General features: G+C 45.6%; 1 protein-coding gene across 1 annotated transcript in view; it reads left to right on the forward strand.

The window, feature by feature from the left end:
* The first annotated feature begins 1,152 nt into the window (after positions 1-1,152).
* Positions 1,153-15,505, forward strand: part of sms (spermine synthase) — a 74,708-nt gene continuing 60,355 nt past the window's right edge. Inside the window, exon 1 of the mRNA XM_067992462.1 lies at positions 1,153-1,296. Within this exon, the coding sequence (XP_067848563.1) occupies positions 1,251-1,296 (46 nt within the window). The 5' untranslated portion in view covers positions 1,153-1,250. The remainder of the gene's footprint in view (positions 1,297-15,505) is intronic.

Consider the following 15,505-nt stretch of genomic DNA (forward strand, 5'->3'; position numbering starts at 1 on the left):
GGGTGGAGGAGAGCCTGATCTTATTTGACGGTCTTACTACAGGTTTTCAATGGCCCAGCAAAATATTCAGTTAATAGCTAATTGTTCAGCCTGACTTCTTCCCCCTAGCAATTGAGAATTTGTTCATTATAAGTGCCTGGCATGTGCCAGCCTGAGGTACTTGTTACCAAATGAGGGAACCCCTGCCACAAACGTAGCACAGAAATTGGTTGAAATGAAATCGAAGTAATTTGCTTTGTGAACCAAATGTATGAAAGGGTCACAGTCGGGTGGCCCCGCCCACTGGGCGCAGGCTGGCCCCGCCCTATTACCCATGGGCACGCTGGCCCCGCCCCCATGCCAGTGGGCACACTGGCCCCGCCCCCATGCCCGGTGGACACGCTGGCCCCTCCCCCTTGGGCACGCTGGCCATGCCCCGTGGACACGCTGGCCCCTCCCCCTTGGGCACGCTGGCCCCGCCCCCATGCCCGGTGGGCACGCTGGCCCCGCCCCCATGCCCGGTGGGCACGCTGGCCCCGCCCCCATGCCCGGTGGGCACGCTGGCCCCGCCCCCATGCCCGGTGGGCACGCTGGCCCCGCCCCCATGCCCGGTGGGCACGCTGGCCCCGCCCCCATGCCCGGTGGGCACGCTGGCCCCGCCCCCATGCCCGGTGGGCACGCTGGCCCCGCCCCCATGCCCGGTGGACACGCTGGCACCTCCCCCCTTGGGCACGCTGGCCCCACCCCCATGCCCCGTGGACACGCTGGCCCCTCCCCCCCTTGGGCACGCTGGCCCCACCCCCATGCCCCGTGGACACGCTGGCCCCTCCCCCCCGTGGACACGCTGGCCCCTCCCCCCCCGTGGACACGCTGGCCCCTCCCTCCCTTGGGCACGCTGGCCCCACCCCCATGCCCCGTGGACACGCTGGCCCCTCCCCCCCCTTGGGCACGCTGGCCCCACCCCCATGCCCCGTGGACACGCTGGCCCCTCCCCCCCCTTGGGCACGCTGGCCCCCTCCTTGGGCACGCTGGCCCCACCCCCATGCCCCGTGGACACGCTGGCCCCTCCCCCCCCTTGGGCACGCTGGCCCCCTCCTTGGGCACGCTGGCCCCACCCCCATGCCCCGTGGACACGCTGGCCCCTCCCCCCCTTGGGCACGCTGGCCCCGCCCCTCCCCTCCCCTCCCGCTCGTGTGCTTTGAGTGGCGGGCGGCGCGCGGGGTGGACGGGTTCACGGTTGTGCGCGCTCGGCATGGCCAGGAGCTCGAGCCATGGCCGCACAACACCACGTCTTCGACTTCTGCCTCTCGGCACCAGGTGAGTCCGGCCCGGCCCGGCCTGGCCCGCGCGGGGTGAAGCTCGAGGGTTGCGGGCCCGTGTGGACGGCTCGGCCCGGCCCGGCCACCCGTGCGCCTCCTCCCTCACCGGCCGTACGGTCCGGCTTCCCCCGGAGATGGGCCGCTGACCTGGCGGGGCCCGGGGGGGGGGGGGAGGGGAAGGAGCTGGGAGCTGGGAGCGCGGGTCGGGCTAATGTTCGGTGAGGTGAGGGGAACGGGCCTAGTCCGCCGGCCCCGGCCCGGTCAGTGAGAGGCCGCTCGGGCTGCTGCCGGGGGCACCGGGCCCCGTGCACTCGGCGGACCGCTGGCTGGACTCCTGATCCGGGTGAGACCCTCTTCCCCCAGCCCCTGTACCCATCAGCTTCTCCACAGAAAGCGGCACCGGGGGTTAGCGATGGGCCAGGCGCTCCTCACAATGTAAAGAAGACTGGCAGCGCCTGGTTGCTCCCGATCCCGTCCCGTGAGGAATCCCATCCCCTGCTTTGCTGTGAGGAATCCCGTCCCAATCTATAACATGAGGAATCCCTTCCCACCCCGTGAGGAATCCCTTCCCACCCCGTGAGGAATCCCTTCCCATTTCCATGAGGAATCCCTTCCCATCCCGTGAGGAATCCCTTCCCATTTCCATGAGGAATCCCGTCCCAATCTAATAACATGAGGAATCCCTTCCCATCCCGTGAGGAATCCCTTCCCATCCCGTGAGGAATCCCTTCCCATCCCGTGAGGAATCCCTTCCCATTTCCATGAGGAATCCCGTCCCAATCTAATAACGTGAGGAATCCCTTCCCACCCCGTGAGGAATCCCTTCCCATTTCCATGAGGAATCCCGTCCCAATCTAATAACGTGAGGAATCCCTTCCCACCCCGTGAGGAATCCCTTCCCACCCCGTGAGGAATCCCTTCCCACTTCCATGAGGAATCCCGTCCCAATCTAATAACATGAGGAATCCCTTCCCATCCCGTGAGGAATCCCTTCCCATCCCGTGAGGAATCCCTTCCCATCCCGTGAGGAATCCCTTCCCATTTCCATGAGGAATCCCGTCCCAATCTAATACCGTGAGGAATCCTGTCCCAATTCCAATGAGGAATCCCATCCCATCCCATAAGGAATCCCAATCCAATTCCATGAGGAATCCCATCCCAATCCAATTACACAAGGAATCTCTTCCCATCCTGTGAGCAACTCTCCAATCGGATGAGGAACCGCGTCCGTCCCATGAGAAAACAGGGACAGGAGGGGGCTGTCGAGTCTGTTCCGCCATTGAATGAGATCAGGGTGGATCTGTATCCTAACTCGATTTACCGGGCTTGGCTCCATATCCCTTCATCCCCGTGGCTGGCAAAACTCTATCAATCTCAGATTTAAAATTATTAATTGAGATAGCATCTACTGCTTTTTGTGGGAGAGTTTTCCACACTTCTAATACTCTTTGAGTGAAGAAGTGTTTCCTAACTTCTCTCCCGAAAGGCCTGGCTCTGATTTTGAGGTTACGTCCCCCTGTCCTAGACTCCCCCACCAGTGGGAAAAGGTTTCACTGTATCTACCCTATCGATTCCTTTCATGGCAATCCTGTCCCATGCCATGAGGAATCCCAACCCATCAGTAATCCAGTGCCATACCATGAGGAATTAGGAGGGGTGACTAAAAGCTTGGTCAAAGAGATGAATTTCAAGGAGTGTGGAGCAGTTTAGGAAGGGATTTGCAGAGCTTGGGGCCTAGATGGCTGAAGGTACGGCGCCTATAGTGGGGCAAGGACGCGTCTTTGATAGGATAGTGTGAAAGTGCTGGAATCATGGGTTTGGCTTCTGTTCTGTTGAAAATTGAAAGTTTTATTCCTCTGTTGACATCAGTGGAAGTGGGTACATTTAGTATCAGTACATCTGAAACTGGCATTAGGTCAACGTTCACCTATGCTTACCTGTAGAACGGCTAATATCTTGGAGCTGTGATTGTAAATAATTGCTTTGTACTTCATTCGAAAAAAGGCAAATTGAAGCTCCCTGATGCATATATGTTAATCTGCTTGATACCTGTGAGGACAAGGAAAAAGACTGTGGATGGGACAGCCAAAATGCTGACCAAGGCATCCTGGAGCAGGAGGCTGTCCAAGGGGAGGAGGTGTAGAGCAGAAAGGTGGTAGTTATAGGTGAATCGAATAACTAGGGCTGTAGATAGGGCTTTAAACTAAATAGGGTGGGGGGAAATTTATAATGTTGAAGAGAATGGACAAAGAAGTAGTACAGGGAAGAGATAGGGGTAATGATAACCAGAGTGTGACAGGAGGGACATAGTGAACAAACATAACAGTGCACCAGCAAATGGGGTCAGAGTAGGAAAAAATGGTAAAAAGACAAAATTAAAGGTTCTTTATCTGAATGCATGCAGCATTCGTAATAAGATAGATGAATTGACGACACAAATAGAAACAAATGGGTATGATCTCGTTGCTATTACAGAGGTGTGGTTGCAAGGTGACCAAGGTTGGGAACTGAATATTCAGGGGTATCTGACATTTCGGAAGGATAGAAAGAAAGGAAAAGGTGGTGGGGTAGCTCTGTTAATGAAGGATGAAATTAGTACAATAGTGAGAAATGATCTTGGCTCAGAAGATCAAGATGTAGAATCAATTTGGGTGGAGGTAAGAAATAGCAAAGGTAAGAAATCACTGGTGGGAGTAGTCTAAAGGCCCCCTAACAGTAGCTACACTATGGCAAAATATTAATCGAGAAATAATGGGGGCTTGTAAAAAAGGTAATGCAATAATCATGGGCGATTTTAACTTTCATATAGATTGAACAAATCAAATTGGCAGAAGTAGCCTTGAGGATGAGTTCATAGTGTGTATTCGGGACTCCCTCTTAGAACAATACGTTGTGGAACCAACGAGGGAACAGACCATTTTAGATCTGGTAATGAGACAGGATTAATTAATGACGTCAAAGTAAAGGATCCCTTAGGAAACAGTGATCATAATATGATAGAATTTCACATCCAGTTTGAGAGTGAGGATCTTGGATCTGAAACTACATTGGATCTGAAACTAGGGCATCACAGAGATGTGGTTGCAAGGTGACGAAGGTTGGGAACTGAATATTCAGGGCTATCTGACATTTCGGAAGGATAGGAAGAAAGCAAAATGTGGTGGGGTAGCTCTGTTAATAAAGGATGAAATTGGTAGAGGAGTGAGAAATGACCTTGGCTCAGAAGGTCAAGATGGAGAATCAATTTGGGTGGAGGTAAGAAATTACAATGGCATGAAGACAGAGTTAGCTAAAGTGGACTGGGAAACAGATTAGAAGGTATGATGGTGGATAAGCAGTGGCAGACATTTAAAAAGATATTTTTTGACTCTCAACAAAAATATATCCCAGTAAGGAGAAAAGATTGCACGAGAAGGATATACCAACCATGGCTAACTAAGGAAGTTAAGGATGGTATCAGGTTAAAAGAAAAGGCATACAATGTGGCAAAGATTAGTGGTAAGCCTGAAGATTGGGAAAACTTTAGAAACCAGCAAAGGAGGACTAAAAAAAAGGGAGAAAATAGATTGAATAGCAAGAAATATAAAAACTGACTAAGCTTTTACAAGTATATAAAAAGGAAGAGAGTAGCTCAAGTAAGTATAGGTCCCTTGGAGGATGAGGCTGGGGAAATAATAATGGGAAACAAGGAAATGGCAGAGGAATTGAACAGATATTTTGTATCTGTCTTCACAGTAGAAGACACTAATAATATACCAATAATAGTAGATAATCAAGGGACAAAGGGGAGGGAGGATCTAAAAACAATTACTATCACTTGAGAAAAAGTACTAGGCAGACTAATGGGTCTAAAGGCTGACAAGCCTCCTGGACCTGATGGTTTGCATCTGATGGTCTTAAAAAAAAAAAGTGGCTATAGAGATAGTGGATGCATTGGTTGAAATCTTCCAAAATTCACTAGATTTTGGAAAGGTCCCAGCGGATTGGAAAACCGCAAATGTAACGCCCCTATTCAAGAAAGGAGTGAGACAGAAAGCAGGTAACTATAGGCCAATTAACCTAACATCTGTCATTGGGAAAATGCTAGAATCCATTATTAAGGAAGTAGTAGCAGGACATTTAGAAACTCAGTAAAATCAAAGAGAGTTAGCATGGTTTTATCAAAGGGAAATCTTGTTTGACAACTTTATTGGAGTTCTTTGAGGAAGTAACAAGCAGGGTGGATAAAGGGGAACCAATAGATGTAGTGTATTTGGATTTCCAGAAGGCATTCGATAAGGTCCCACATAAAAGGTTACTGCACAAGGTAAGAGCTCATGGTGTTGAATAGAGGATTGGCTAACTAACAGAAAACAGAGTCGGGATAAAGGGGTCATTTTCAGGATGGCAATCTGTAACTAGTGGGGTGCCGCAGCGCTCAGTGCTGGGGCCTCAACTATTTACAATCGATATCAATGACTTGGATGAAGGAAGCGTGTGTACTGTGGCCAAATTTGTTGATAAAAGATAGGTGGAAAAGTAAGTTGTGAGAAGGACACAAAGTGTCTGCAGAGGGATATAGATAGGCTAAGCAAGTGGGCAAAAATTTGGCAGCTGGAGTATAATGTGGGAAAATGTGAAGTCATCCACTTTGGTAGGAAGAATAAAAAAGCAAAATATATAAATGGAGAAAGACTACAGAATGCTGTGGTGCAGAGGGATTTGGGTGTCCTCGTACATGAAACACAAAAAGTTAGCATCCAGGTACAGCAAGTAATTGGGAAAGCAAATGGAATATTGGCCTTTATTTCAAGGGGGATGGAGTATAAAATCAAGGAAATCTTGCTACAACTGTACAGGGTGCTGGTGAAACCATACCTAGAGTACTGCATATAGTTTTGGTCTCCTTATTTAAGGAGGGATATACTTCCATTGGAGGTGGTTCAGAGGAGGTTCACTAGGTTGATTCTGGGTATGGAAGGATTTTTTTTATGAGGAAAGATTGAGCAGGTTGGGCCTATACTCACTGGAGTTTAGACGAATGAGAGGAGATCTTATTGAAACATACAAGATTCTGAGGGGACTTGACAGGGTGAATGCTGAGAGGATGTTTCCCCTCATAGGGGAATCTAGAACTAGGGGGCATAGTCTCAGAATAAGGGGTCGCCCATTTAAGACGGAGATGAGGAGAAATTTCTTCTGAAGGTTGTGAACCTTTGGAATTCTTTACCCCAAAGAGCGGTGGAGGCTGAGTCATTGAATATATTCAAGGCTGAGTTAGACAAATTTTTGATCAGCAAGGAGTTAGAGAACAGGCGGAAAAGTGGAGTTGAGGCCAGAATCAGATCAGCCGTGATCTCATTGAATGGCGGAGCAGGCTCGAAGGGCCAAATGGCCTATTCCTGCTCCTATCTCTTTTATGTTCTTATGTAAAGAGTCTGCAAAGGGATATAGACAGGCTAAGTTAGTGGGCAAGAAGGTGGCAGGTGGAGTATAATGTGGGGAAATGTGAGGTTATTCACTTTGGTAGGAAGATTAGAAAAAGAGAATATTTTTTAAATGGTGAGAAACTATTAAATGTTGGTGTTCAGAGAGATTTGGGTGTCCTCGTACAAGAAACACAAAAAATTAGCATGCAGGTACAGCAAGTAATTAGGAAGGCAAATGGCATGTTGGCCTTCATTGTAAGGGGGTTGGAGTACAAGAATAAGGAAGTCTTACTGCAGTTGTACAGGGCTTTGGTAAGACCACACCTGGAGTACTGTGTACAGTTTTGGTTTCCTTAACTAAGGAAGGATATACTTGCTTTGGAGGTGGTGCAGTGAAAGTTCACTAGATTGATTCCTGGGATGAAGGGGTTGTCCCATGAAGAGAGATTGAGTAGAATGGGCCCATACTCTCTGGAGTTTAGAAGAATGAGAGATGATATCATTGAAACATAAAAGATTCTGAGGGGGCTTGACAGTCTAGATGCTGAGAGGTTGTTTCCCCTGGCTGGAGAGTCTAGAACTAGGGGGCATAGTCTCATAAGGGGTCGGCTGTTTAAGACTGAGATGAGGAGGAATTTCTTCACTCAGAGGGTTGTGAATCTTTGGAATTCTCTACCCCAAAGGGCTGTGAATGCTCAGTCATTGAGTATATTGAAGGCTGAGATGGATAGAATTTTGCACTGTAGGGGAATCAAGGGATATGGAGATTGGGCAGGAAAGTGGAGTTGAGATGGAAGATCAGTCACGATCTTATCGAATAGTGGAGCAGGCTCGAGGGGCCGTATGGCCTACTCCTGCTCCTATTTCTTATGTTCTTACGAGTTCCTGTTAAAGGAGTATCAGGAGTTGAGAACTTAATTGAATAGCAGGACCTCCAGGGTAGTAATCTCAGGATTATTACCTGAGCCACCTGCGAATTGGCAGAGACAAACAGATTAGGAAAGTAAACATGTGGCAGAAGGATTGTTGTGGGAAGGAGGGGTTCCTTTTCGTGGGACACTGAAACCAGTACAGGGACAGGAAGGAGCCGTACCTGAACCAGGCTGGGATCAAGCGGAAAGGATAATTAGGGTGGTTAATAAGACTTTAAACTAATAAAGGTGGGGGGAGGAGGGTACAGACAAAAATATTAGTAAGAAAAAGAGACCAGAGTAAAGTCCAGGCCAGTGTTGTAGAAACCATAAATACTCCAGGTCTGAGAAACAAAAAAAAACTGAAATAAACACAGTGGGAGTGATAAATAAGGAAAATGACAAGGCCAAAAGTGTAAAAGTAAAAGGAACAACTACTGAAGATGATTTAAACTGCCTGTACAGCAATGTACACAGTGTCTGAAATAAAACAGGGAAACTGGAGGCAATAATCCGAAGCGAGGAACCAGATGTAATAGGTCTAACTGAAACACGGCTAAATAAAGAACAGGACTGGCAACTAAATATTGCAGGTTATAACATAATCAGAAAGGATAGGGAAGGAAGAAGGGGAGGTGGAGTAGCTGTACTAATTAGGGATAACAATGGTAGTAGAAAAAAGGGACATAACTAACAGAAGGATAGAAACAGAATCCATACAGATTGAAATAAGAAATGGGATTAATCACACTAATAGGAGTATACTACAGACCACCTAATAGTGGAAAGGAGCTAGAGGAAGAAATATATAAGCAAATATGTGAAATGAGTAAAGGACATAGAATAATAATTATGGGTGATTTTAACTACCACCAAATAAACTGGCAAGAGGAGGTTGGAAAAGAGGTACAGGGAATGGAGTTTTTACAATGTGTGCAGGACTCCTTTCTTACCCAGTATACAGAAAGCCCAACAAGAGAGGAATCATTGCTAGACCTAGTAATAGGAAATGAACCAGAAGACATAAGAGAAGTAAGCATAGGGGAACATCTAGGCAATAGCGATCACAACATTATGTTTAAGGTAAAGATTGAGAAAGACATAAGTAAGACAAAGACCAAAATAATAAATTAGAAAAAAAGCTGACTTTGAGGGGATGAGAATGGAAAAATAAACTGGAAAAATTTACTGACAATGCAGAAATAGAACAGCAGTGGGAAATATTTAAAACGGTGATCAATAGAGTCCAGGAGAAATATATCCCACTAAAAAGCAAGAACAAACTAACCAGTAATGACACACCATGGATAAATAAAGAAATATGGGCAAAATTGAAACTAAAGAAAAAGGCATAGTAAGTACATAGAGCAACAAAAGAGTGGATGGACAAAAGGTTAGGAAAGAAGTTTAAAAAAACAATTAGGAAGACAAAAAGAAACCACAAAATTATATCATCAAGGAATATTAACAAAAATAGTAAAGTATTCTACAGGCATATAAATAACAAAAGAAAAATCAGGATACACAGGCAATGACAGTAAAATGGCAGAAATATTAAATAATTGCTTTGCTTCAGTATTTACCAGGGAGACTAGCACGGTGGGAATGACATTAGAAGAAGAGATCAAAAAAGATGTAAAGACATTTAAGATAGAAGGGGGGGGGGGGGAGATAATTGATAAACTAATCAAACTGAGAGAGGATAAATCCCCAAGTCCGGATGGATTGCATCCACGCATATTAAAAGAAGTTAAGGAAGAGCTAGCAGAGGCACTCTTACATATATATAAAAATTCATTAGAAAAGGGAACAGTGCCAGAGGACTGGCGGACAGGTAATGTGATTCCTATATTTAAAAAGGGAGATAGAACAAGTCCAGGGAACTATAGACCAATTAGCTTAACGTCAGTGATAGGAAAGATAATGGAATCCTTACTCAAAGATGTAACAGAAAAACATCTAGAAACTGAAAATATAATGAAGAATAGTCAGCATAGATTTCAAAAGAGAAGGTCATGCTTGACCAACCTTATTGAATTCTTTGAAGAAGTAACAGAAAGGGTAGATAAGGGCAATGCATTAGATGTAATATATTTGGATTTTTAAAAGGCCTTTGATAAGGTAGTGCATAGTAGACACGTGACTAAGGTCAGAGCATGTGAAGTCAGGAGACAAGTCGCAGAATGGATAGCAAGCTGGCTACAAAACAGCAAACAGTAGGCGTTCTAGGTAGTTACTCAAACTGGCAAAAGGTGGGAAGTGGTGTTCCACAAGGATTGGTGCTGGGACCACTGCTGTTCACATATATACATAAAAAACAATTTGGAATCAGAAAAACAATTTCAAAATTTGCAGACAACACCAAATTGGGGGGTATGCTTAATACTGAGGAGGACAAAATTCAGGAAGACATTAATAAACTTGCAGAATGGGTGTGTAATTGGCAAATTAATTTCAATGTAGATAAGTATGAGATGGTGCATTTTGGTAGGAAGAATAAGGAGGCCACACACTCCTTGGATAATAAGAGTGTAAATGGGGTAGCGGAGCAGAGGGATTTTGGGGTACAGATACACGAATCACTAAAAGTAGTGATGCAGGTTAATAAGATCATAAAAAAAGCAAACCAAGCACAGGGGTTCATTTCTGAAGGGATAGAACTGAAAAGCAGAGAAGTTAAGCTAAACTATTACTGAACCTTTATTAGACCACACTTGGAATACTGTGAATAGTTCTGGTCTCCACACTATAAAAGGCGAAATAGAGGCACTTGAGAAGGTGCAAAACAGATTTGCTAGGATGATACCAGAACTGAGAGGTTATACCTATCAGGAAATATTGAACAGGCTGAGGCTCTTTTTTCTAGAAAAGAGAAGACTGAGGGGTGATCTGAGAGAGGTCTTTAAGATTATGAAAGGGTTTGATAGGGTAGATGTAGAGAAGGTGTTTATACTTGCGGGGGAGACCAGAACTAGATGCCATAAATATGATAGTCTAACAAATCCAGTAGGGAATTCAGGAGAAACTACTTCACCCAGAGAGTGGCAAGAATGTGGAACTCGCTACCACAAGGAGTAGTTGAGGCGACTAGCATAGATGCATTAGATAAATGAATGAGGGAGAAGGGAATAGAAGGATATGTTGATAGGGTTAGATGAAGAAAGGTGGGAGGAGGCTCATGTGGAGTATGAACACCGGCATGGACCTGTTGGGCCGAATTGCCTGTTTCTGTGCTGTACATTTTTTTGCAATTCTTCGTAATATACTGCCTGTTGTTGTAGTGAGTGATAATGACTGGAAAAGGCCCCTTACTCAATACCTGGTCTTTGCTAAAATAGCTGACTTCACCCGAGATGGAAATAGGGACATTACAGTTGGCCTTAAATTTGAGAGGCAATCAATTCGTTAAGGTTCCTCCTCCTCTTGATCTCTGTCCCAGGACACCCGGGTTGGAAAGTGCACATGTGAATGGTGGATGTTGGATGAGGACAGGATTGGGTTAGATTGTGACCGAGCTACTAACACTTGCAGTTAAGCTCACGTATGAATTGGACAAGGGACTAGGGAGTACCTATTTCTCATCTACATGCTGCCCCTCGGTGACATCATGCAAATACACGACGTCAGGTTCTACATGTACGCTGACAACACCCAGCTCTACCTCACCACCACCTCTCTCGACCCCTCCTGTCTGTGATTTGTCACGCTGCTTGTCCGACATTCAGTACTAGATGAGCAAAAATTTCCTCCAATTGGGAAGATCAAAGCCATTGACTTGGGTCCCCACCACAAACTCCGTTCCCTAGCCACCGACTCCAACCCTCTCCCTGGCCACTGCCTAAGGCTGAACCAGACCATTCACAACCGTGGCGTCCTATTTGACCCTGCGATGAGTTTCCTACCACGTATCCGTCACCAAGACAGCCTACTTCTGTAACATCGCCCGACTCCGCCCCTGCCTCAGTTCATCTGCTGGTGAAACCCTCATCTGTGTCTTTGTTACCTCTAGACTTGACACTGCTCTCCCAGCCGGCCTCCCATCTTCCACTCTCCATAAACTTGAGCTCATCCAAAACTCTGCTGCCTGCATCCCAACTCGCAAGTTACGTTCACCCATCACCTCAATGCTTGCTGACCTACGTTGGTTCCCGGTCTGGCAACGCCTTGATTTTAAAATTATCATCCTTGTTTCCAGATCACTGCAGGGATAGGCCTTGCACCTCTCTATCCCTGTAACCTCTAGCCCTACAACCCTCCCCTCCTCAAATTCTTGCCTCTTGCGCATCACCGATTTTAATCGCTGCACCATTGGCAGCCATGCCTTCAGCTGCCTAGGCCCTAAAGCTCTGAAATTCCCTCCCTAAACCTCTCCACCTCTCTCTCCTCCTTTTAAGTCGCTCCTTAAAACCTATCTCTTTCACCATGCTTTTGGCCACCTTTCCTAATATTTCCTTATGTGGCTCAGTTAAATTTTGTTTGATAATCGCTGTGAAGCACTTTGGAACGTTTTATTACATTAAAGGTGCTATATAAATGCAAGTTGTTGTTAGAATAGGAGGTAATGAGCAGCAGCAGCTGTATTGGAAATTGAGCCTGGGCTATCTCATTCATTTTAACTGTCCAGAGTTGTTCAAGGATATTGTTTTAATCAGTGGAACTGAAAAGTGTTAGCTTGGATCATTGATAGCACTCTTGCCTCTGAATCACAAGGCCCACTCCAGGACTTCATTGCATAAACTAGGCTGATACTTCGGTGCAGCACTGAGGGTGTGCTACAATGTCCGAGGTGCCGTCTTTTGGTTAAATGTTAAACTCAGACCCTGACTGACTGCATGTTCGAGGGGATGTAACAGATCCATGGCATTTCTTGAGTTCTCCCAGCATTCTTGCCAAGACACAAATTGGGCCTTTAAGTCATAGGGGAAGATTATTGATTAGATCTATTGCTATTCACGGGGATTGGAGAGATTCTTAAATCATGAATATTTCAGACAAGGCTGTTGACGTTTCCATTTTTCTTTTAACAAACCATCACTAATGAGAAAATATTCTGTCTTTGTATAAGATCCCACCACTTGTCTTTTTTCTCTTGATTCTGCTGAATTATCTTATCACAGTCGGTGCAGCACTTAGGATCCTACAGTTGGTCTCTGTCCCTGGCAGTAGAAAAATCAGCCATTATTCCCATTCCTGATTGCTGTCCACTGACCCCTGCTAGAGAGTGTGGATGTCTATGTTGTGCTCAGCTATTAAAAGGGTTTTGATAGAGTAGATAGGGAGAAACTGTTTCCACTGGCAAGAGGGTCAGTAACCAGAGAAACAGATTTAAGGTGATTGGCAAAAGAACCAGAAGGGAGATGAGAATTTTTTTTACACAACGAGTTATGATCTGGAATGCACTGCCTGAAAGGATGGTTGAAGCAGATTCAATAGTAACTTTCAAAAGGGAATTGAATATATACTCAAAAAGGAAAAATTTGCAGGGCTGTGGGGAAAAGAGCAGGGGAGTGGGAACAATTGGATAGCTCTTTCAAAGAGCCAGCGCAGACACAATGGGCCGAATGGCCTCCTGTGTTCTATGAAAATGGCGCACCAAGACTCACTTTGTAGGTTCATGCATGATGAATGGCCAGTTGGCTTAGCTAACGGAAGGAGGGAGGCCAACACCCATGGAACCTTATGCCTTCAGCAGAAGAGAGGAAAAAATGGAGCAGTTGAGGGAAGGAGGCAGTCCTGGTTCAAGGAGTCCTTTCTGCTACTGATGTGTAACTTTCATTCCTTATTCGGAGTTTTATCTGTTTTTAGGCAGACTCTGACCCTCATCCTCTTACATATTGCGTTGTAGTTAATAAACTCGATGTTAGTGGAGAAAGTGAGAGGAGAAATAGTACGTTATTGAAGGAGGGTCTTCTGACCACATGTGAAACCCAGCCTCCTAATCCTCCTTATCAAGAAATGCCACTTCTCTTTGAAACAGCCAGTAGTTGGGAGTGGAATTTTTGTAAGATTGTCAGCACGTACCATGAAGTTGGGTTTTCAGAAGTCACTTGATAATTTTGATCTTTATATTGATTGCTTGCATGATGGGCTAAATCCAAGCAAACAGTTAGGGACCCTCCCTTTTTTTGAACTTTCACTTTTATTAAGCATAGCTTTTATTTTTTTTGTAGTTCTTATCTAGTACTTTAAATACAAATTTTCTTGCATTATGTATAGTAAGCAGCTACTAACTTGTTGGAAATACTGTGGTGGTTGGGATAAAAGAGTAGAAAATTTGAAGCAACTATGAAATTAATTATGGTTTACCTGCCCAGTTGTGAATCAAGGCAGCTGATGTGTAGACCAATGGCAGTTTTTAATCCGTTGAACAAATGGGTTTTAATCTCAAAATCTCGAGCAAGCGTTCGTTATTGTACTCACCTGCTTGTGTAAAAGTACTGGAGACTTACTGTAACTGGTTGAGAGTCTGAATTTTAAGGTCTTGTTGAGATCTTTGACTGAGATGTCTGATATAATTGCATTGCTTTTGTCTGTACCCTTGTTGTAATTGGCCATTTGGTTGGGGGAGCAAGGAGAGGAAGAGATTTGCTATATTGGAGGGGTCAGTGCAGATGTGACTGCTTGTATGGATTGCTGGAAGTTGCGCCATTGGCTATTGATTGTAGATCCACTTTTCACCCCCTGTTCTGTGCTTTTACTTAGAAATAGCTGGGGTTGAAAAGTGCAAAACAAATTACTGGGGACTGAGAAGGATCTTTTCCAAAACAACCTAGTTTGGGTCAGAGTGGAGGAAAAAGAGAATTTTGAAGAGGGAATTTATTTCTTACTTGAATTTTAATGCTATATGCAAATAAAGCCAAAAAAATAAGTTGGATGAGTGAACCTGCAACTTAATGATTTCTTTTTGCACGCTATATGATCTCCTGTGGCGCTGCTTGTCTGTAATCTGGTGCCTTTAGCCCTGTTCTGGCTGCAGACGTGTTGGAGCCTGCTGCAGGTCCAAAGGCTTTGAGTCATAGGAACTACATTGAGTAGTAGGCCATTCAGCCCCTTGAGCTGCTCAGTTAGAGCATGGGTGATCTGTATCTCAACTTCATTTACCCACCTTTGCTCTAAATCCCTCGATAAACGGACTCGCCTGCTTGTAATCACTCTCCTGCATGTGATAACACGCCGTGCAAAATTTGCTTCTTGTTCACAAAATGCACCTGTAATGAGCAGCCGCAGCATGTTCCCTACATTAATAAGATAAGAAATAAGAGCAGGAGTAGGCCATACGACCCCTTGAGCCTGCTCCGCCATTCAGTAAGACCATGGCTGATCTTTGACCTCAACTCCACGTTCCCACCCTATCCCCATATCCCCTGATTCCCTTAGTGTTGAAAAATCCATCGATCTCAGTTTTGAATATACTCGACGACTGAGCATCCACAGCCCTCTGGGGTAGAGAATTCTATTATTCAAAATATGATAGGCAAGCACAGGAGACTGGTGTCATTTTCTATGTAAATCAAAGGCAAATTATTCCCAAACCCTCCCTCGGTGTCAGCTGTGGTTCAGTGGTAGCACTCTCGCCTCTGAGTCAGAAGGTTATGGTTTCAAGCCCCATTCAAGAGCTGTGAGCACAAAATCTAGGCTGACGCTCCAGTGCAGATTGAGGAAGTGCCGCACTGTCGGAGCTGCTGTCTGACGGATGAGACGTTAAACCAAGGCCCCGTCTGCGTTTTCGGGTGAATGTAAAAGATCCCATGACTATTTCAAAGAATGTAAACAATCTTACAACACCAAGTTATAGTCCAACAATTTTATTTGAAAATCACAAGCTTTCGGAGGCTTCCTCCTTCATCAGGTGAAGAAGAGCAGGGGAGTTCTCCCGATGTCCTGGCCA

This window comes from Heptranchias perlo, chromosome 11 (genome assembly GCF_035084215.1).
Source record: "Heptranchias perlo isolate sHepPer1 chromosome 11, sHepPer1.hap1, whole genome shotgun sequence".
In the NCBI taxonomy this organism is placed as follows: domain Eukaryota; kingdom Metazoa; phylum Chordata; class Chondrichthyes; order Hexanchiformes; family Hexanchidae; genus Heptranchias; species Heptranchias perlo.